At 37.8% G+C, this 22764-nt stretch overlaps 1 protein-coding gene across 1 annotated transcript in view; it reads left to right on the forward strand.

Annotated features, from left to right (window-relative positions):
• Positions 1–22764, forward strand: part of Spef2 (sperm flagellar 2) — a 209068-nt gene that overhangs the window by 72816 nt on the left and 113488 nt on the right. Inside the window, exons 11-15 of the mRNA XM_055601065.1 lie at positions 6952–7171; positions 7807–7920; positions 12321–12360; positions 17015–17075; positions 20179–20282. Coding sequence (XP_055457040.1) covers positions 6952–7171; positions 7807–7920; positions 12321–12360; positions 17015–17075; positions 20179–20282 — 539 coding nt within the window. The remainder of the gene's footprint in view (positions 1–6951; positions 7172–7806; positions 7921–12320; positions 12361–17014; positions 17076–20178; positions 20283–22764) is intronic.

The following is a 22764-nucleotide window of genomic DNA, read 5'->3' on the forward strand; positions in this document are numbered from 1 at the left end:
TTTTTTTTTTTTTTTTTTTTTTTTTTTTTTTTTTTTTTTTTTTTTTGCTTTCTGGGGTCTTTCATGGTTATATATGAATTTTAGAATGTTTTTATTTCTGTGAATAAAGAGATGGGGATTTTGATTGTGATTGCATTGTATCTGCTTTTGATTAGGTGATTATTTTCACAATGTTAATTCTACTGACTCATGATTATGAGATATCTTTTCAATTTCTAGCGTTCTTTATTCAGAAGTTCTTTGTTCAGAAGTTTAAAGTTTTCCTTGTAGAGGTCCTTCACTTGCTTGGTTAGATTTATTCCTATATATTTGATTTTCTTTTAGGCTATATGAGTAAGAGTACGTCCATGATCTCCTTCTCTTTATATTTGTTGCTTGTGTATAGGAAAGCTATTGACTTGCTCAAGCTGACTCTGTACCTGCAGCATTGCTGGATTTCTTTCTCATTTCTAGAAGATTTCTGGTAGTCTGTTTCTTTGAGAGGTTCTTCCTACATCAACAAATTTCATGTATATTTTTTGAGATCCTTACTAGCTTCTGTTTATAAAAATGACAGTTTCTGAGCTTGCTCATAGTCTGGGTATTGTATCTATCCATCTTATCAATTTTCCTGTGGCAGAGTTGCTCTGCATTGACTATGCTCTGAATAGATCACATACTGATTTCATAGCAACATTTATGTGATGTCTTGAAATAAGTCTATCGGAAGATTTTGTTCCATGTCTTTGGCTACTATAGCAAAATACTATGTATATCATTGAATGTTACCAAATAGTTTTAGAATATTATATTCCAAGATTCTCTAAGGAAACCAGCATATATAAAAATATAACACATATTAGAGCCTTTGAAAAAATGGCTTTTTCTCTGTTAGAGGAAAGGGTTTTTCTATGTCTTTCATCTTTTTTATATGTCATTGAATTCTAAATTGCTGAGAGCATTCCAGCCTAGGTCTACCTGGGCCACCTCAGGTCATGCAGATGCTGGTAAGTCTTAGTCATCTGCGAAGACAAAAACTGGATCCTGTGGACCTTTAGGCCACGACTATCATTCCACAGAAACCACATTGGAATGCCACTAAGTATTGATATAACTCAATGTTCTTGATTTATGGAATGATGCACTATGCTCAGTTCAAGATTTTTGGGATTCATAATGAACATCTCTCAAGACCTAGATTCTATCTATCAAACTTTATACAAGCCAGGTCTCTATTTTAAAAAGTGTTAATGAAGAACATCCATCTCAGTTTTAATTTTTTAAAGTGTTTCAAGAAATAATAATGATATATATATGGCATATGTATGTATATATATATACATATATATATATTACTTATATATAATATATTATATAATATATAATATATAATTAATATATATTATATATTATATATTATATATTATATAATATATAATATAATATATAATATATTAATTATATATTAATTATTTAAATATATTAATTAATTAAATATAATTAATATATAATATAATATATAATATAATATATAATATATAATATATATTAATATATAATATATATAATATATAATATATATAAATTAATAATATATATTGTATATTATATATTATATATAATATAATATAATATATAATATATATAATATATATTAATTATATATAATATATATATATTACTTAGAACTCCATTTTATCAATGGCAATTATTATAATCTGTTGAGAAAGCATATAACCTCAAAAGGAGAAGCAGCCACATTATAGTCAATGAGGGAGCCTAAAGGATATGACTGACTAAAAATGGCTAGAAATAGAAATCTAGTAAATCATTTTAAACTCTACTATAAAATACAAGGAGATACTTTAGTACTTTGAATCCAGGATGGGTAGCCAAATGGTAGGTCCACATACTGTGTGAAGATAATAAGAACAGTATGTGAATACTTTGGGCCCAGAGATTCAGAGTCAGGTTCTGGAAAAGTTAGTGTGGGTCATTAGTAAAAATGATACTAGTGAACCAGTTATGTCTTTTCACCAATAAAATTGGTTATTTACTCTGTTATAGTTTTATGATCTCTGTTTTAAAGAAGATATTAATTGACAGGGATATATGGCTCTTGATTCTTGCATGTACATATCAAAAATACATACCTATTGTTTTAATGTAGACACTACAAAAACACTGATCCTAAAATAAAGGCATCCCCATAAAGTAAAGTAATCCCCATGTGTTTGATAGCTTACATAATTCAAATGTAGCAATGCAGAGCACACCCACACCCTGTTAAAGCAATGTTTTCTATCAAGTGATACTTACCTAGTTTGGCCACTGCAGGAATTAGCAACTTGAAACTAATAGCCCAATGTGTACATTTGCAACAGTATCTGAAAGTGTGAATCATATATCTTATGACATATTTATTTTAATCAGAGCTACATAAACAATAAACATGTAAAAGTATGCTAAAATCATCTGGTTCTTCCTCAGCTCTACAAGCATTTGCAGTTTAGGTTTTCACATTTAGTCACAATTTTCCCTCTTTCAGTTTTCCTGATTTCTTTTACACTCATTATGTCCTTGTTCCCTTTTCCTTGGTCTTGGTGGAGAAGCTGTCCCTCCAATGTGGTCGTGCTGAGTGAGCAACTCCCAATCTCTGTCTGCTTATCTGTGTAGGTCAGACTTCAGTTCTTTTTCCAGCCAGAACATTCTGTTCTCTTCAATGTTCTGTTCCATTGTGTTTTGCCATAATCTGTAACTACCTCCAGGAGGTAGAAGAGCTTTGTCTTGACGCTGTTGTGAAGAAGCATACTTTCTAACTGAGGCAAAACCAACTATTGTCTTTATAGGTGTGGGGTACTGTTAAATATCTCCAACAGTGCCTGTCAACTCCTTAAGTGTTTGCCATCAGTAATCACATTGGCTTGTACATATTATTTCACTTGATCTCTACAACAACGTTATAAAAATTAAATTGTGCTTCAAATTAAAGGGGCAAAAATACTAAACAAGCAAAGAGCAGAATTAACCACTGTGGAAACCTGAGACGTCAAACTTACTTGTGAGACTGTTTCCTATAGAGAAGATTGAAAGACTACACAGATAAAAATTATCAGAACTTTGGAATCTATTGCATCAACTTGGAATTTGAGGCTTTGTTTGTCTACTTCCTGACAGACCACTTTACATAAAATTATCATTTCTCTACTTAGAAGTATAAGCGATTCCAGTGAATAAAAGGAGAAACAAGTAGTGCTTATGGTGCAAACTATGCAAAATCAGCATTTAAAATTGAACAGTGAAGATAATTAAGCACTGGCCTAGCAAAATCAGTCATTAAATTAAAACAAAATTCTTCTTTTTGTTTGTGTGTGTTGCTACAAACTGAACTTAGGACCTCACACACACTAGGCAAATGTTCTAGCTCTGAGCTATATTCCTGGTCCTAAAAAAATAATTAAGAATAAAATATTTATATGGAGATGAAAAAGACAAGTTTTGATTACAATTATAGATTTATTTTTGTGAATTTTAAATAAAATCCTTAGGAATAAATACTTTGCTTCAATGATAAATTTTGTTTGCTTCAAGGATTTCTTTATCTCTAGTGTTTTTATAATGAGGAGTCCTGGCACCAGACTAAGAACATGACCCATATCTCTTATCAAATTTGAAAACATGTTCAGTAGAAAGTATTTTACTTTCAGATATAGTCAATTGAAAGTATTGATAAAAGTAAAGTCAAGAGCATAGAAAAATGTTTTTTTATTCATGACATAAGCTTTAGAACTATTGCCAAAATGGTCTAAGTAAGGTAAGTCAATAAATATTCAGTAGACTTTTTTTTTTTACTTAAAATGCTTAGAAAAAGATTAGATAGGTAGTAAGTCAATCTGTTTCCAACATCCTTGCTGGAAGTCACTGCCTGTAACCTCAGCTCTGAGAATTCTAATACCCTCTCCTGTCCTCCACTGGCACCATACTCATACAAAATATTTACAGGTACACACATGCAACTAAAAATTAAAAATAAATCTGAAAATACGTACTCATGATAATGCTCCATGTATAGACACAGTCTGCCATTTTGAACAATTGTATATAATTGGTTAATAGTGTAAGATAAAGATTAATAGTGTAAGATAAAGAATTTTTTTTTAATCCCCAACTGTGACTCATTCATTACTTTGTGGATTTTACTATTAAAATACAAGGCTAAGATGAGTAGTAGAACTCAAGTTTGGGATTCAATTTTGTCCATTCATTTTTAAAAATGCACAGATCCCACACATAGTAGAAAATAGGAAACGAACAGAGTCGAGAAAAACATACTCTTTTCCTTTGGAAAAATACAAGCTGTCTTATTAGGGCAAGATGAACAATTCAGACTCATACAAGTTGGTTTGTATTTCCTGAAGAAAGGTAAAGTCCTCTGTCATTTTTGCTTGCTTCTGATTTTATGAGGACAGGATGCTGAAGAGCTCATGCTTTCCCCAGTGGTTTTCTTGTGTTCTTCATAGCAGCATGATTTGAACTAAGAAAAGTAAAGCAACCCAAGTGAATATCTTTAACTTTAAAAAGCAGTACATTTTGAAATTCAAACTCTTTGACATTCAGGTATGGTGCCTAGTTTGACATATCTGCCCCACTGAATCAACACATTTGTTAAGTGTTGATTAAGAGCTAAGAGAGTTTGAGATATGAACTAATTCCAAGTAACAGTAAGATACACAACAAATGACTCATTCATTTTAATATCGTATGCACAGCTTTTACAAAACATTTTCAAGTGTGGTTTCTGCAGTTTTATTTTTTTAATTAATTTATTTATTTTTATGCACTTTACATCCTGGTTATAGCACCATCCCAACTCCCCTCCCAGTCCCAACTTCCCTGCCTCCTTTTTAGCACCTTGCCTCTTCCTCAGGAAAGGGATTTCTCTTTCCCATCAACCCCAGCTCATCAAGCTGCATCAGGACTGAGCATGTCCTCTTCCGCAGTGGCCTGATAAGGCAGTCCCACCAGGTGGAAGTGATCAAAAATGAGCCTATGTCTAATGCAATCCCCACTTCCCTTACTAGAGGACCCACTTGAAGCCTAAGATGTCTGTCATCTCACGGAGGCCAGTATGAGGCCCAAGCATCATTCAACTTAAAGCCTTCTCTACCTACTCTTGAACTCTCTGACCATCAGAGACCCCCAGATCTGCTAACACTAGAGACACCAAAATGGGTAGAGGTCAGCATAAGAGCACAAAATCCCAGGGCCATCTGACAGCACCGGAAACCAGCGGTCCTACCACAGCAGGCCCTGGAGACACTATCACACCCAAAGCACAAGAAAAATATTTTTTTTAAATTTAATTAAATTTTAGTTCTTTTAAGAACTGAGAAATATTGTCCTGTTAAGCCACATGAAGTATAAAAGCAGTTTACTAATTTATGGTGTCTTCAAGTATTTCTGATAGATCTGTGAATTCACATGTGAATGTTTTACAATGTGCTTAACATGTACAAAGCAAATACATCATGCATGGTTTCCAAAACCATATATGGCATATTAAAGAACAAATAAGAAAAAGGGAGAAATATACTGGATATTACATTGCAATCGAAAAAAAATAAGTTATGTGTGTTTTGCTTTAAGAGCATTCTGTGAAAAAGAAAAAGATTTTAAGCTGAGGTTATGAAAATGATAGAGGCTTTAGAGGAAGACAATAAATCCCACAAACTAGAGCAGAAAAATACAATTAAATAAGTGAAAGAATTGAACAAATGCCTTAAAGAAATTAAACAAATACAGGAAACCACAATCAAACAGAAGAAGGAAATGAATAAAACTATTCAAGACCTAAGAATGGAACAAGAAGCAATAAATAAAACACAATCTGCACTTTTGTTTTTAAATGGCATTCTTGCCAATTATTTCTTTTTAATTTTTTATATTAATTAAATTTTATTCACTTTGTGCCCCTCCATCATTCCCTCCCAGTCCCATCCTCCCTCATCTCCTCCCATGCCCCTCTTCCAATTATTTTTGATATAATGTATGTGTGCGTGCGTGTGAGGTGTGTGTGTGTGTGTGTGTGTGTGTGTGTGTGTGTGTGTATGTGCATGTAAGTGGGCCTGTGTAAAGTTAGGAATAGCCTTAACAAACACATTGTATAACTGTCCATCTTCCATAATCTAAATTTTCAACAATAAATTTCTGTTCAGTTAAAAACATAAAATGTTAAGAAAATAAACCATTTCTGTTTTCAAGTACAGAGTTCTCTAACAACTTTAATTTAGCACATTTGCTCCCATAACTCATGTTCTAGAGATGAATTAATAAATATTACCTCATAGTGGAAAAATTACTTAATGAGTTACCATTTTATGTTTATAACTTATCTGCTTTTAGTTTCTTGTAGTTTTTAAATCACTTTTATTGTTATTTTAATATTTAATTTATGTACCTTCTGTTTTAGTATCAATAAAGGTGTTTTAAAGTAACTTAAATGTCATAATATAAACACAATAATTTTTTCAGTTAACTCAAAAAACCTACTTCTACAAAAAGGGCGAAGGAAGCTGCAGAGCAAAATGTTGAAAAGCAAAAGCAATACACTGTTGGAATGTTGCAATCAATTTTCCATAAAGCAAAAGAAAAGATACTGCTTCTAAAACTAATATCTTTAAAGATTTTTAATGTTTTGTGTAGGAAGTTTAGTTAATATTCTGTAATATGAAGGTAGTATCACTACTGATTTTTTGCAATATAATAATTTCAATGTTGGTTTCGTTCTTTTTGGATTCACTTAAAAAAATTAAAAAATACATTTTATTCCCATATAATACATCCCAATCCCAGTTCTTCCACCCTCTATTCCTCCTGGCTTCCCCTACCACCTCCGTATTAATATTTAAATGCCACTTATGCTTCCATTTTTGAGAACAGTTTTGATCTTTTGTTTTTGTTTTTGTTTTTCAGAACATGGTTGGAGAGTGGGCCTTACCAGAGGACATGCTTAACAGCCCACCGCCCTCCAACAATAACATCTTGGGTCATCTGCTTCAAAGATTAATTGAAAAATCTATTCCCTCTCAAGACAGTTCAGCAGAAATGGAATTACCTTCATTTGCTGTGAAGGGTTGCTTACTGGGGAAGACACTCAGTGGAAAAACCACTGTTCTAAAGTCTCTACAAAAAGGCAAGTTTCCTTTCTTTCTCTTTTCCTTATTATATTCTATTTGTACCGACTGTGGTTACAAATGTCTATGCCCATAAAAGTCATACCAGAGGCTCTGTTTAGAGAATGTCTTTCATCAAAAAATTTACGGTAGTACAATCACATGACTGATTTTCCATATTCACAATGAGTGAGGTACTGGGATATGCTTCAGACTTGGCAACACTATGCTAAATAATAGAAACCAGACGTGGAAGATGACATAATGCAACATTCAACTTATGCGAAGTATCTCAGAATAGACAAATGTAGGCAGATAGAAAATGATTCATGTTTTCTGGGCCCATGGGTAGGGAAATGGGTGTGCCATGTAGTAGGTGGGAATTTACTTTTGAAATAATGAGAACCCCTGAAGCAGGTTAATTGTGAGGCTCATTCAGCTCAGAGGATTTCTCAGTGCTGCTGAGCTGTACCCTTTCTACCAGCTAAAATGATTTCTTTCATGTGATGTAAACCTTATTACAAGAAAAAAAGTAGCTTTGTCTGAGGGACATCTTTAGGGAGTGCAGCATTACAAGGTTAATTCAGACCACTGATGCAGTGCTATCAGCTCTTAGAAGGCAAAGGTGTTTGTAAAATTGACCTTTCTACTTTAGACTTCCCTATTAGTGTACTTTCTATTGATGCTCTTGTCCGTGAAGCTATTCGGGCATATCATGAACATGAAGAAAACAGTATCCCACCAACATCTCAAGAAGGAAGTAAAAGAAATAAAGGAAATCTTACATTGACCCTGCAGGAAACTAGCACAAACCCGGTAAGTGTGATTTTAGTTTTCTGTAGCTGGTACACTACAGCTACAGATCAGGGTCCAATCCAAACATAATCCAGTAAAGGTCCAAAAAATGATTAATTAAGTTCTGTAGATCAAAAGGCCAAAGAGCAGGTATCCTCATCCTGGAACTACATCATGAAATCATTTTCCTAGATGAACCATCCAGAGTGGTGAGCTTATTTTGAGTTCAGTGGCTCTAAGATGAAGACATTCCTCAGAGGCAGGAGCTGCCAAGTGAATGGGATGGGTACCTCTCTCTCTCTCTCTCTCTCTCTCTCTGTGTGTGTGTGTGTGTGTGTGTGTGTGTGTGTGTGTAATGGCAGTTATTAGGAGAGCAGCCTACACTTGAAATAAGATCAGCTCCTAGACTGACAATCAGCCACTAAGCATCAGGAAGTTGAAAACAGCGCGATTCCCAATATGTGGTGACAGACTACTGATGACGATGGACAAGACAGCTGCTGGACCCCACAGGGTTAAGGGGAGAGTGGGACACTTTGCTTGGCTCTAAGCTCAGAATATGAGGCTGCTTAAAAGACATCCTGGAAACATATGAAAACAGCTAGTTGGATCAATTTAGTCCACAGCCAGAGTATACCAACCCATATTATATCTCAGCTAGAGTACTCCAAGCGGATTAAATTGATCACATTGTCATAATTTAACATACATATTGCACTTTATCACATTATTTCCAAAGATATAAAACTACATGCTAGGGAGTAGATGAGTATTATGTGACTTTAAGAATCACTGATGTCAAGGAGGGCCAAGATGGCAGCCAGGAGAACACTGCATCTGAGGAGCAGGACAACATTTTCCGTACAGCGACCAAGAGACTGAACTCTGGGCCCTAAAACAACAGCGATCCTGTTTCCCAGGTGAGAGGAAACCCCCGCGGCATGGGAATCAGTCGGGTCCACGCTCAGGTAACCCAGCCAGAACTCGGAAGAGATCTGCGGGCACTAGGTAGCTGGACCAGAGCCACATGCCTGCGTGTCCTAATCACCTTCCCAGGCTGATCGGTGGACACAAAAACACCAGAGACTGGGAGTCCCAATCACAAGAAAACCCACAGGGAAGGAAGGCAGTGGGACTGGCCACGGGTCACCCAGTCTTCCCCTGAAAAAAGTCTCACAGACCGGCGGGTCCGAGCCACCATCACTGAACTGGGCTTAAGTCACAAGCATGGACAGGGCCTGCGCACCAGCTCTCTAGCACAGACAGAGCTGCGCTCCCTAGTGCAACAGAGTCTGGGAGTCCCTGTCAGGAGAGGCCCCCACAGGGAAGGAAGGAAACAGTACTGACTTGGGCCACCCAGACTTTACCCTGGGAAAGTCTCTCGCAGACCAGCGGGTACGAGCTGTCATCACTGATCTTCCTTCAAGCCGGAAGCACAATGAGTAGTTGGGCACCCAGCTCCAGCAAACTAACAGGCAGGCACACGTGCCACCAGCCCAGAGACCTGCTTTGTACCAACTATTCCTCACAGACAGAACTGTGTGCCCCAGGACGCCAGAGACTTGGAGTCACTGTCTGGAGAAATCCTCACAGGGAACTAAGCAAAGGGGATGGACTTAGCCCACCCAGTATATCCCCAGAAAAGGTCCCACAGACTGGCACAAACCAGGGTCCTGCTGTGCACCAGATAGCCTGCTGTTACCAAGAGAGCAGTACTCACCTGCCACAGATTACTGCTTGGGTACTAGGGCACAGAGCCCCAACCTCAGACCTACAAAAGCCCGGGATCCCCGAGATCAACCTCCAGATACTGCTCCAAGGGGCAACTAGTCATCCCTAACAAAACCGACCAAACCATGGGACACACAGGTTACAGCAGCAGATCACTAAATTCACAGCAAGAAACTGGGCAGCTGTCTTCAGGACTTCTCCTGATGAGAGGAGAGCCCTCTCTACTAATAAGGACCACAGTTATCACTCAGGTCTCTATGCTGGACGTGAGCAGTGGCAACTCCTGAAAAACACCAGCCATCCAGTGACTATACCCAAAAAGCTAGGAAGGCTTCCTTCAGGAAAAACCATCTTCCTGCCAAAAGGATTCTCTCCACCACAGGACTCCAGGAACCACCAGAAACCAACTCCAAACACCTAAGATAACCCAATGGGTAGAGGCCAGCATAAAAGTTCAACCAACAAAAGCCAGAGCAATATGGCATCTCCAGAACCCAGTTACCCAGTAGCCCTAGACACCCCAGCATAATTGAAATACAAGAAGAGACCTAACATCTATGATCATGAAGAGGATAACAGAGGAAACAAAGAAAATGCATAAAGAAATAGAGGAAGATAAAAACAAACAGTTAATGGCCATCCATAAAGAAAAAGAGGAAGTTGCAGCCAAACAGTTTGTGGCCTATACAGAGGAAATGCTTAAATCACTGAATGAAATAAAAGAAAAAGAGGATTGTTCAAACAAACAGCTGAAGGAATTGATGGAAAAACAGGAAAATATAGTCAGACAGGTGAAGGAAATCAACAAAATGGCTCAAGACCTGAAGATAGAATTGGAAAACTTAAAGAAAACACAAATGGAGGAAATTGTGGAAAGAAAGAACTTAGAGAAGAAAACAGGAACCACAGAGGTTAGCATAACCAATACACTACAAGAGATGGAAGAAAGAATCTCAGGTGTGGAAGATACAATGGAAGAAATAGATGTATCTGTCAAAGAAAATGTTAAATCTAAAAAATTCCTGACACAGACCGTCCAAGAAATTCAAGACAACATAAAAAGACAAAACCTAAGAATAATAGGTGTAGAGGAAAAAGAAGATTCCCTGCTCCAAGGACCAGAAAATATTTTCAACAAAATCATTGAAGAAAATTTCCCCAACTTAAAGGAGAGGCCAATATGAATACAAGAGGCCTACAGAACAACCAATAAATTAGACCAGAAAAGAAAATCCTCCCGCCACATAATAATCAAAACAGTATGTATACAGAACAAAGAAAAGATACTAAAAGCTGCAAGGGAAAAAGGCCAAGTAACATATAATGGCAAACCCATTAGAATCACACCAGACTTTTCAACAGAGACTATGAAAGCCAGAAGGGCCTGGACAGATATCATGCAGACCCTAAGAGAACACAGATGTCAGCCCAGGCTACTATACCCAGCAAAACTCTCAGTCCTCGTGAATGAAGAAAACAAGATATTCAATGACAAAAACAAATTTCAACAATATCTACACACAAATTGTTGGTATAATGTTCTTTTAAAATGTATACGCCTTACCCTTGTTAATTCAAATGCTGATTTCTCCACCCCCAACGCTCTGGTTTCAATCTGGATATTGCATTGTGATATTCACTATAAGCGTCCTGTCTCAACTCTTGTGTAAACAGGACAAAATAAAGCAACTAGATACAATGTTGTGCAATGGGAGGAGCCAGAGGACAGAAAAGAGGGGAGGAGCTAGAGAGCAGGAAAGGAGTGGGAGGAGAGAAGAGAGCAAGGAGAGCACAGCTGGAGGAGAGAGCTTGGAGGACATGGAGCATGAACCAAAGCTAAGATTTCACAAAAAGCAAGTATAATGTGGGAAATCTAAATGTTAGGAAACTGAGGGCTTGGAGGATTAGGAGGGAGTAAATATTGCCCAGCATTGTGTTCTAGGTTAACTAAAAACCCAGTCTCTGTGTGGTTATTTGGTTATACAGCTGCTGAGAATTAACAGCAGCATTACCAGAAGATAAACCCATAGTAAATTTTAACTGCTTTCAACAACAAATCCAGCGTTACAGAAGACACTAGAAGGGAAAATACAACCCAAGAAAACTAGCTACTTTCAAGAAAACACAGGAAATAATTAACCTCACTACAGTAAAACAAAAAGCAACCAAACACACAACCTTATGACCACAGCCAACATCAAAATCAAAGATTCTAACTGCCACTTGTCATTAATCTCTCTCAACATCAATGGACTCAACTCTCCAGTAAAAAGACACAGATTAACAGAATGGATACGTAAACAAAAGCCAGCAATCTGTTGCATACAAGAAACACACCTAAGGCACAAAGATAGACATTACCTGAGGGTAAAGGGTTAGAAGATGGCTTTCCAAGCAAATGGACCCAAGAAGCAAGCAGGAGTAGCCATTCTAATATCTGATAAAATAGACTTTCAACCAAAATTAATCAAAAGAGATGGGGAAGGACACTTCATACTCATCAAGGGAAAATTCCAACAAGAAGACATCACAATCCTGAACATTTATGCCCCAAATACAAGGGCACCCACATTTGTAAAAGAGACATTTATAAAACTTAAACCACACATAGATCCCCACACATTAATAGTGAGAGATTTCAACACCCCACTCTCAACAAAGGTCAGGTCAGCAAGACAGAAATTAAACAAAGAAACAATGTCTCTAACAGAGGTCATGAATCAAATGGACCTCACAGACATTTACAGAACCTTACACTCAAACACAAAAGAATTTATCTTCTTCTCAGCACCTCATGGAACCTTCTCCAAAATAGACCATATAGTTGGTCACAAAGCAAGCCTCAACAGATACAAGAAGATTGAAATAATCCCTTGTATCTTGTCTGATCACCATGGAATAAAGCTGGACCTCAACAACAACAGAAATAGTAATAAGCCTACACACACATGGAAACTGAACAACTTGCTACTAAATGACAGATGGGTTAGAGAAGAAATAAAGAAAGAAATTAAAGTCTTCCTAGAACTCAATGAAAATGAAGACACAACATACCCAAACTTGTGGGACACAATGAAAGCAGTGCTAAGAGGAAAGTTCATAGCACTAAGTGCCTTCAAGAAGAAATTCGAGACAGCTCATTCAAGCAACTTAATGGCCCACTTAAAAACCCTAGAAAAAGAAGAAGCAGACACACCAAAAAGGAGTAGATGGCTGGAAATAATCAAACTCAGGGCTGAAATCAATCAAGTAGAAACAAATAAAACAATTCAAAGAATCAATGAAACCAAGAGCTGGTTCTTTGAGAAAATCAACAAGATCGACAAACCCTTAGCCAAGCTAACTAAAAGGCAGAGAGACACCATCCAAATCAACAAAATCAGAAATGAAAAGGGGGACATAACTACAGACACTGAGGAAATCCAATCATTAGGACTTACTTCAAAAGTCTATATGCCACAAAATTTGAAAACCTAAATGAAATGGACAATTTTCTTGATCGATTTGACTTACCAAAGCTGAATCAGGACCAGGTAAATCAATTAAATAGTCCTATATCCCCCAAAGAAATAGAAGGGGTCATCCAAAATCTCCCATCCAAAAAAAGCCCAGGACCAGATGGCTTCAGTGCAGAATTCTACCAGACCTTCAAAGAAGAGCTAACTCCAATTCTCTTCAAACTATTCCACAAAATAGAAACAGAGGGAACATTACCAAACTCATTCTACGAAGCCACAGTCATCTTGGTACCTAAACCACAAAAAGACCCAACAAAGAAAGAGAATTTCAGGCCAATCTCCCTTATACAGCCACTCCTGATGTGATCTGATAGATTAAGATCAGAAGGAAGGAGAGGGGGACCTCCCCTATCAGTGGACTTGGGGAGGGGCATGTGTGAAGATGGGGAGGGAGGGTGGGATCAGGAGGGGAGAAGGGAGGGGCTTATGGGGAGATACAAAGTGAATAAAGTGTAATTAATAATAAAAAAATAAAAATAAAAAAAACGAGGAAAAAAAAAGAAATTGTTAGTCAAGCCCTCCACCACCAGTGACTGTGCAATAAGTCCATACGGAACATATACATGCACAAATGCACACGTGAACTGGGACGAGATGAGCATTTAAAGGAGAAATTATAGGCCTAGCAGGACCAATCACTGGATAAATGCACTTGCAATCATGTCTGATTATCTGAGTTCAATCCCTGGAACCTACATTGTAGAAGGAGAGAACCAGTTCTCATAATTTATCCTCTGACTTTCACATGTATGATCTGGTATGCTCACTCATACACATACATACACACAGCAGTGTTTATACGCACATGTAGGTGTGTACAAGCACACATATACTCACAAAACACGAACACATAAATGTACCATTCATTTTCAAGGGAAGAAATTAGAAGGTAGAAATTAGAGATGAAAAAAAAAAAAAAAAAGAATCACTGCTGTGGCTCAGCTCTCGTGTTTATTAGTAGTACAGAGCCTACATGCGGATTAGTGTTCTCAAGGGCAGGTTTGTAGAAATGTACTTGTAATTCAATCTCAGACTTGAAGTCTACTACTCTTTTACCTCCTAATGTCTCTGCAATTGAATCAGTTAACAGAATTTGCTCTAAAGGATTTCCATTCACAGAACAAATACTAGTAAATCATGACTTATGACAATTTGTTTCATTGTGTGGATCTTCTCTCACATTGTGGCAAACTTTCATTTTGATAAATAGAGTAATGGGTACTGTACATTTTTCTCATATTTATCTGTAGCCATTACTGAAAGCTTTTGGATTGTTCTTTTAGGATATTTTCTACAAACTGACCATTTTCCCCAGTTCTCTATTTCTGAAAAAGCAGTTTCTGTACTACACATAGACATTAAAAGTCATTGTATGCCACAAGTAACTGTATTTCTCTGTAAATTCAATACTCATCATTTTTTTCCTCCTGGAAATCTTTTAGGATAGAAATATCAACCCAATTTAATATCATTACTGTAGATAAAATAATGTGCTCTCAAACACTAACTTAAGGAAACATAATGAAAGCATGACAATATTAAAACTGTGTGTTTGGGTTTTTTCTTACCATAGGATAAAAAAAAGAAAACAGTTACTCCAGTTTCAGGAGAAGCAGTACACCATGACAAAGGTAAGACTATCTAGCCAGTAAATAATGTGTTAAAACAAGTCATCCATCTTTTATATTGTAGCATGATAGAGGGAGTTACAGAAACAGTAGGAGTGCATGTATAACTTCAGGGGAAGAAATGGTAAACACAGGAGAATTAAATACTTCTCTGTGTGGTTATTAACTGAGTACAAGGTAGTCATTGAGCATATTGTGGATATATGCCTAGCTGGATCTTGAGGTAGCACTATTCCTAATTGTCTGAGAAAGGGCCAGATTGATTTCCAAAGCGGTTGTACAAGTTTGCATTCCCACCATCAATGGAGGAGGTTCCCCTTTCTCCACAACCTCTCCAGCATGTGTTGTCACTTGAGCTTTTGATCTTAGCCATTCTGATGGGTGTAAAGTGAAATCTCAGGGTTGCTTTGATTTGCATTTCCCTGATGACTAAGGATGTTGAGCATGTCTTTAAATGTTTCTCTGTCATTCGAGATTCCTCTATTGAGAATTCTCTGCTAAGCTCTGCACCTCATTTTTTAACTGGATACTTGGTTTGTTGCTTTTTAACTTCTTTGGTTCTTGATATATTCTGGATATTAGCCCTCTGTCAGATATAGGTTTGGTGAAGATCCTTTCCCAGTCTGTACACTGTCATTTTGTTCTGATCTACAGTGTCCTTTGCTTTACAGAAGCTTTTCAGTTTCATGAGGTCCCATTTATTGATTGTTGCTCTTAGAGCCTGTGCTGTTGGTGTTCTGTTCAGGAAGTTGTCTCCTGTGCCAGAAAGTTCAAGGCTATTTCCCACTTTTTATTCTAACAGATTTAGTTTGTCTGGTTTTATGTTGAGGTCTTTGATCCACTTGGACTTTGGTTTTGTGCAGGGTGATAAGTATGGATCAACATTTGAGGATGAAGGTGAAATCACAGTGAATATTTTCACCCTCTTCCTTAAAGTAATTGCTCACTGTTGCCTATATGGAACCAGGAAACACGATGTTCACTCACCTCCTTCTTGATATTTTGCTTTTCCTTTTCACCTATGCAAGTGTGTGTGAGAGAGTAATATCAGAGGTCTGATCATAGAGGAAAGCCTCAGAGTCTGTTCCCTTTGACTCCCGAGAACACTGGTCACTGCTCATCAAACTGGGCTAGCTCTTAATCTTTGACAGCAGCAATACAATAGAACTGAGCATCCTAAACCTAACTATAGTGTCTACCTTTAGGAATCCAGGATAATCCCCTTAGATTATTGGTAGAATCACTGAAGGAAAACATTTCCAATATTAGTTGGTTGTTCTACTGTGTTAGTAAAGCTTTTTGCACATTTCAGTTTGCTCACATTCTGAAGCTCAGGTCCTCCCGTATGATCACTGCTCTCCACTGTCACCATAGACAACCACAGATTTGGAATAACTGTGCAACTCTTCCAGTGTAGCTTTTTCTACCTCTTTTGAATGGCACTCTCCACTTCTTATTCCAGTTATTTTGTACCTTAATGGATTATTTTAATTATGTAGATATTAGTATTCTGACTTTTCATTATAAATATATTCTAAAAACAGATTTTCCATAGAATTTAACTAAGAGCCCGTTGTGATTTCTAAATGTTTCCAAACTTTCTATTATCTATTAACTTTACCATCCAGGAAAATATAAATGTAGGAAATTAACATCTTCATTTTTTTTCTTGAGAAAGTTGTTTTGTTTACGACAGAAGGAACAGAGATCATATATTTTGAATTTGTTATGAGCTCAGCGCATGCCAGGAAGGAAGTGGCCAGGGCCTGAAGTGCTGCAGACCAAAGAGTAAAAGCTGTGCTGCAGTGCTTGTGCTGCAGGCTTTCTGGGTGTATCACACATGGCTGAGTCTAATGCCCTTAATTCCCCAAACAGAAAGGGCCAAGTGCTGGCATGGTTTTTGAATGTCAATGTTGGGACTTTGCTCTTACTGCTTTCCTGCTACTAGGTATCAAGATTATTGACACTGAAGATTTCCACCAAAGTGAAGGTTTCTTAAAAGTAAGTATCATATCCTAATTTTGTCTATTCGTATATTAAAATGTGTCTTGATTTGTATTTTTGATATGTATTCAGACTGTATGACCTAAACAATGTTCTGTCTAATTTTAAAGTATGCTTGATAGAAGAGTGAATAATAATCACACTTTTTATAACATTGGGCCACACTGTGTGCCACTCTCCCTCTCAGGATAGCAGGCCTTGCATACTGGACTGCGCTGAAAGAAGAGAAGCTTTGCCAAGACAGGAGGGTGAGACAGGGTCTTGGTAGGCATGGGGAGTGTGTAGGCAGGGAACACACACACACACACACACACACACACACACACACACACGCCAGGGAACAGTTTTGGAGTGCTGATTTGTTTACTGGGGTAAGGGAGTATTTATTCCACTGAGGCGGTGATCAAGGCCTCAGGAGCAAGTTTTATGTGTGCTATTGGCCAGGCCAGGGTTGTTGGAAGATGCTTCATCTGCATACTCAGGAGCTGGGAGTTTGGGATGGGAGGGGGCATGACACTTTATAAGGTCAAACAAGGAGCAAAGATGATAACTCTCAGGGTAATAAATATTTTACTATGATTAATATGGGGAACTGTTTTTATGGTGCCAGGTTAGGAGGTTGCTTGAGGTATTGGGGTTGAAGCTCTCCTCAACCGTTTCTCTGTAATCCTAGGCCATTACCATCCCACAATATTCTTTACATTCTTAGTACTTTTCTATTTAAAGCAGTAAAAATTACTATGCCATTTTTACCAGGTTATGATTTTTTAATCCACTTCATATTTTTCTAAAGGATACTAGTACTTTATAAACAGTCTGGGCTAAATATATAGGGAAGCAATGTCACAATTAATCACATGTGTTTCATTTACTTTTTAGTATAATTGATTATTTTAAAATGAATTTCATCATAGACAACAAGTTTATCATTCCAAATTCAGAATTGATTAAATATAAAAACATGTTGGATTCAAAACCAAACAATGAGCATGATGACTTATTGAGAAAGAAGTGAGCTTAAAAAGAAATAAATACAATATTATAACTTTTACCTTATTCATTTGAAATATAAATGAACAGAAAGGTTGGGTTTATTTTTGTAGTTGCATTTGCTGAGTTATGAAAGCCTCCTAATCCATATTCAGTTCAGTTCAAATGTGCATGCTTTTCCCTACTCACCTTATTATTTGGACATATCAACAATTAGATGGTAGAGTTCTCTGCTCTTAGAGAGTTCATATTCTATTAGAGGTGGGCAGGTAATTAACCAACAACACTAGAAGATAAATTGAATGGCATGGTAAAAGATAATCAGGTTCAGGAAAAAACTGAAAAGTAGAGCATCATTTAGGGTAGAGAAAGGAGTGTTCTGATACAAAATTAAGGCAGGTCTTCTGGTGAAAGCAGGTTTTAAGCAAATCGAAAAAGGTAAGCGAATCAGCTAACCAGATCTAGGCAGCTTCTCTGGCAGCATAAATAGAGAGTCACAGGATGGGACTATATAAGCACAAAGTGTTTAACAAAGACTGAGATCAGAGAGTTGATGCCGGAAATGAGTCTGGTCAGTCAGAGCATGAGAAGTAATTATTAAAACTCCTAAGAGTATGCGGTGGGTGCTCTACATAGGTTAAATGGTCCTGAGTAGCGATAGCTTCTCGTTTGACATAAAATACTCCAGTGGCTGAATGGAAGGCAGGTTCTGTGGAACCCCACCTTCAGCGACATTACACAACTTATACAGAATAAACCCTCCTGAAAGTGGCAATCATTAACTCTGGACAAAACAAAAAAGTTCAGCACTAGAGTGAACTTACGATAGGAAAGGAAAGGGCAAGTATCAAGGAAGAAAAAGAAAAATCAAACTGAAAATCTGGAATTTGATCACTAAAAGATGACTGGTCAAGAGCTATATAGGTGAGGGTGTGTGTTCCCAGAGGGCATTCTCTCATAGATAGGAGTGGTTAGAACCTAAACATTCCAACCGAAAGTGTTAGAATATGAAGTTTGGGATGTTGAAGCTGCTGAAAATTAAGAGAAGAACATTTCAAAATTGGTTCTGATTCTGCTTGAATGCATCCTTAACTCCAGAAGTGTGGTAAGTCCTCAGTATCTTCCTTACAGAGCATGAATACGGAATTTTTTCAACTGTAAACATAGTGAATGAAGTGTTATTTTATTTTTTATTTTTATTTACTTATTTATTTATTTTTATTTTTTCACAATTTATTCATCATATATCTGTATTGAAGCCCCCTCCCTCAAATCTCCCCGGTTCCACCCTCTGTCCTTCTTCCCTTTTTATCTCCTTTCCCTACTCCACTGAAACAGGGAATTCTCCACTATTGCCATCTGCCCATAGTTTGTTAAGTCTCATCAGGACTGGCCAGGGTCCTCTTCCTCCATAGCCTGGCAAGGCTGCATCACCAGGGGCAAGTGATCAAAGATCAGGCAACTGAATTCATGATAGAAGCAACCCCTTCTCCCCTCACTCTGAAATCCACATGGAGACTGAGCTGCCAATTGGCCACACCTGAGCAGGGGGATTTAGGTCCTCTCCATGCATGGTCCTCAGTTGGTGCATTGGTCTCTGCAGGACCTCCTGGGCACAGATCCTTTAGTTTGTTGGTCTCCTTGTGAGGTTCCTGTCCCCTACATGTCCCTATATCCACAAACCCTCTTTTTCCATAAGACTTCATCCACTCCGCCCAAAGTTTGGCTGTGATTCTCAGCATCTGCTTCAAACCATGTTGGGTGGATCCTTTCAGAGGACCCTCTATAGTGGGCTCCCATCCTGTTTCCTCTTTTCCACAGTTTCTGTTGTCTATCCTGTTTGGCATTCTGAATGAGATTTAAGCATCCTCCCTAGGGTTGTCCTTAGTGTTTAGCTGTTTTAGGTGTGTAGATGGCTGTCCTGTATTATAAAGCTAATATCCACTTATAAGTGAGTGTATACCAACCCTGTCTTTCTGTTTCTGTGTTACCTCACTCAGGATGATTTCTTCTAGTTCCATCCATTTGCCTGCAAATTTCATGATTTCCTTGTTTTCAATAGCTGAGTTGTATTCCATTGTGTAGATGTACCACAATTTCTGTATCCATTCCTCCATTGAGGGACCTCTGGGTTGCTTCCAGATTCTGGCTATTACAAATAAAGCTGCTATGAACACAGCTGAGCAAATGTCCTTATTGAATGGTGGGGCATCTTTTGGGTGTATGCCCAGGAGTAGTATAGCTGTATCTTGAGGTAGTGTTCTTCCCAATTTTCTGAGAAAGTGCCAGATTGATTTCCAAAGTAGTTGCTTGCTGCTTTTCAATCAGCTTTCTCCTACAATTCTTCATTTCTTTTCACAGCTTAGTCCGCAAGCTCAACTTGGTGCAAAATCTGAATACTTGCTTAGAAGAGGAAAGAGCATTCCAGACATACTGCTGGTTAGCATCCTGGTCAATGCTATTAAGTACGTATTGCACCTTCCTTTCTAGTACCTATTTAATACATTCTTTTTGTTTCCTTCATGTATAGGTGTATGTGCTTGTGTATGAACGCATATGTGTGAGAGTGTGTGAGAGTAATTGTGAGACTGGGTACAGAAGCCCAAGACTGGCATCGAGAATTGTCTCATCTTTCTTTCCTTATTGTTTGAATCACACTCAGTCAAGCCCTGAACTGCACACACAAGCTGGTCTCCACAGCTACCTCACGTGGGGATCTTAATCTCATCTCCAAGAGTAGAGGAGGCCACGGTAGAGGACAATGCAGCCACTTTTGATGAGAACTGATAGACTAAGATCAGAAAGGAGAGAAGAACCTCCCCTATCAGTGGACTTGGGGAGTGACATGCATGCAGAAAGGGGAGGGAGGGTGGGATCGGGAGGGGAGGAGGGAGGGGCTTATGGGGGGATACAAAATGAATAAAGTGTAATTAATAAAAAAATAAAAAAGGAAAAAAAAGAACTATCCATCTAAAAAACAAATTAAATTCTCAAGAAAAAAATCAGACCAAAAACCAGTACAATAAACAAGGAATTAACTCACAAAAAAAAAAAAAAAAAAAAAAAAAAAAAAGAGTAGAGGAGGATAGAACTGCATTTGGGTCCCTGAGCCCAGCCATCATTTACATGAGTTCTGAGAACCTGAACTTCAGTCCTCATGCTTGCATGGCGAGCACTTTAACTACTGAGCCATCTCCCTATCCTATTTCACATATTATTTACCAAAAAATATATGGGAAGAATAAAATAGAAGTGCATTTTTTTTTACTATTTAAATGCTTCTAACATCCAAAATCTACTCCTAAGAAAAAGCGGAAATATATATATGTATAGCTTTGCATGCATATATTTCACTTCTCTCTGATCAACCTTGACTTCTACCTGATGGAAATATAGATCCATGTCTACTCTCTTTGGGGAATTCAAATTGGGTATTTAGATAAGCTGAAGGACAAGAGATCCTAACTGAATGGGCACAAGTTCCTATACTTTCTTGTGTTACGTTTCAGGAAGAGGGAAGGAATGGAGTCCACAGATCCAGAGGCTAAAAGTCACTAGGACAGCAAGTGGCGGTACACAGTCAAGACAAGGCACATATGTGAAACATGGGGAGGCTATGTGATATAGGATAAAGGGGAAAGATTCAAATAGCCTGTCATTTTGTACTTTCTCTGTCCTCTTTTCTATTGAGAAAGGTTCTCCTCAACCTTGCTTTGTTGTACATGGACATATCAAGAGGCCAGTAGTTCTGTAAAATAAAGGAAAGAATCCATACAGGATGGGGAAAAAGAGTAAAAGGCTCTGTAGAAAGAATTGGAGGGTGTGGAATTAGAGAGGAAATGGAACTGCTTAGCTGTGGTATGTGGGAAACATTACGACACAAGAAGGAGAGTTGATAGAATTTTTACTACCCACCTGGGATGAGCTCTTGCTTAATGTCGTCTTAAAAGGCTGCTTTAAAGATTTCAGCTGCATCTCACTTACGCATGTATCTAGCGATTGGAACGCTCAGAGCTGGAAGGGTTTCTATTCTCACATTTCTCAGAACTGACATAAAGTACACTCTACCACAGCACTCTTCGTCCATTGAGCAAATGGACATGCAAAGCATCAAGCAGCCCTTCACTTGAGCTTTAGCGGATCTGGAGGAACCATACTCGGTACAATATAATCACCCTCCTCACACCAAACCCCATTTCCAGTTCCTCAAGGACACCTCCGGGGACTGTCATTAGTTTAAGGTCTTTTGGTTTGGCCTAATGAGAAGAGGAACATCACACGTTCAAGTTACACAACTGTGTCTGGGTAATGATGCAACAAAACAATGTCAGACCCCTTGGCTCCCTGATACCTGCTGTCTCGTTCTAGCACAGAATGAGCATGGCTCTGACCCCTAACCTCTGACCTCTGGCTGTTATGGCTTCTGAGACAGCAGATTCCATAAGAGGGCAAGCATTTAAAGGAACTCTTTCCTCTGTATCAGACATATAAATTAGTAGGTCCAATCCATACAGAATACTTGATCTCTTTTTGGAGAAGTCATGAAAGTAAAATGTGGTCTTTTCCTGCATGTGACAAACTAGTGGAGGAGATAAAGACAGATGCCAGGAGGAAGTTGGGAACCACACTGAGAATCCTTAGACAGGAGGCCATTTGAAGTTTTATGCTGTTGATCACATAATGAAATATTTCTGATACTTAGTCTCCCATTCTCCCTGCCATACTGTCAAAAGAATTGCATGTAGTCCACAGAAGACTTTAAAACTTCTGGAAAGGTGATCCTATTGTTTAATATGAGAGCTACCATAGCAGTAAATAGTCATAACTTTAAAATATAAGGAAAATATCTGTTTTGCCTAGTTTGAAAGTATAAAAGAACAAAGATACTTAAGTCCTTTTGATATAGTTTATACATTATTTATCAAAGTCAATGTGCTGAGTGAAGAA

Source organism: Psammomys obesus, unplaced genomic scaffold, assembly GCF_907164565.1.
Source record: "Psammomys obesus unplaced genomic scaffold, mPsaObe1.curated_primary_1811, whole genome shotgun sequence".
NCBI lineage: Eukaryota > Metazoa > Chordata > Mammalia > Rodentia > Muridae > Psammomys > Psammomys obesus.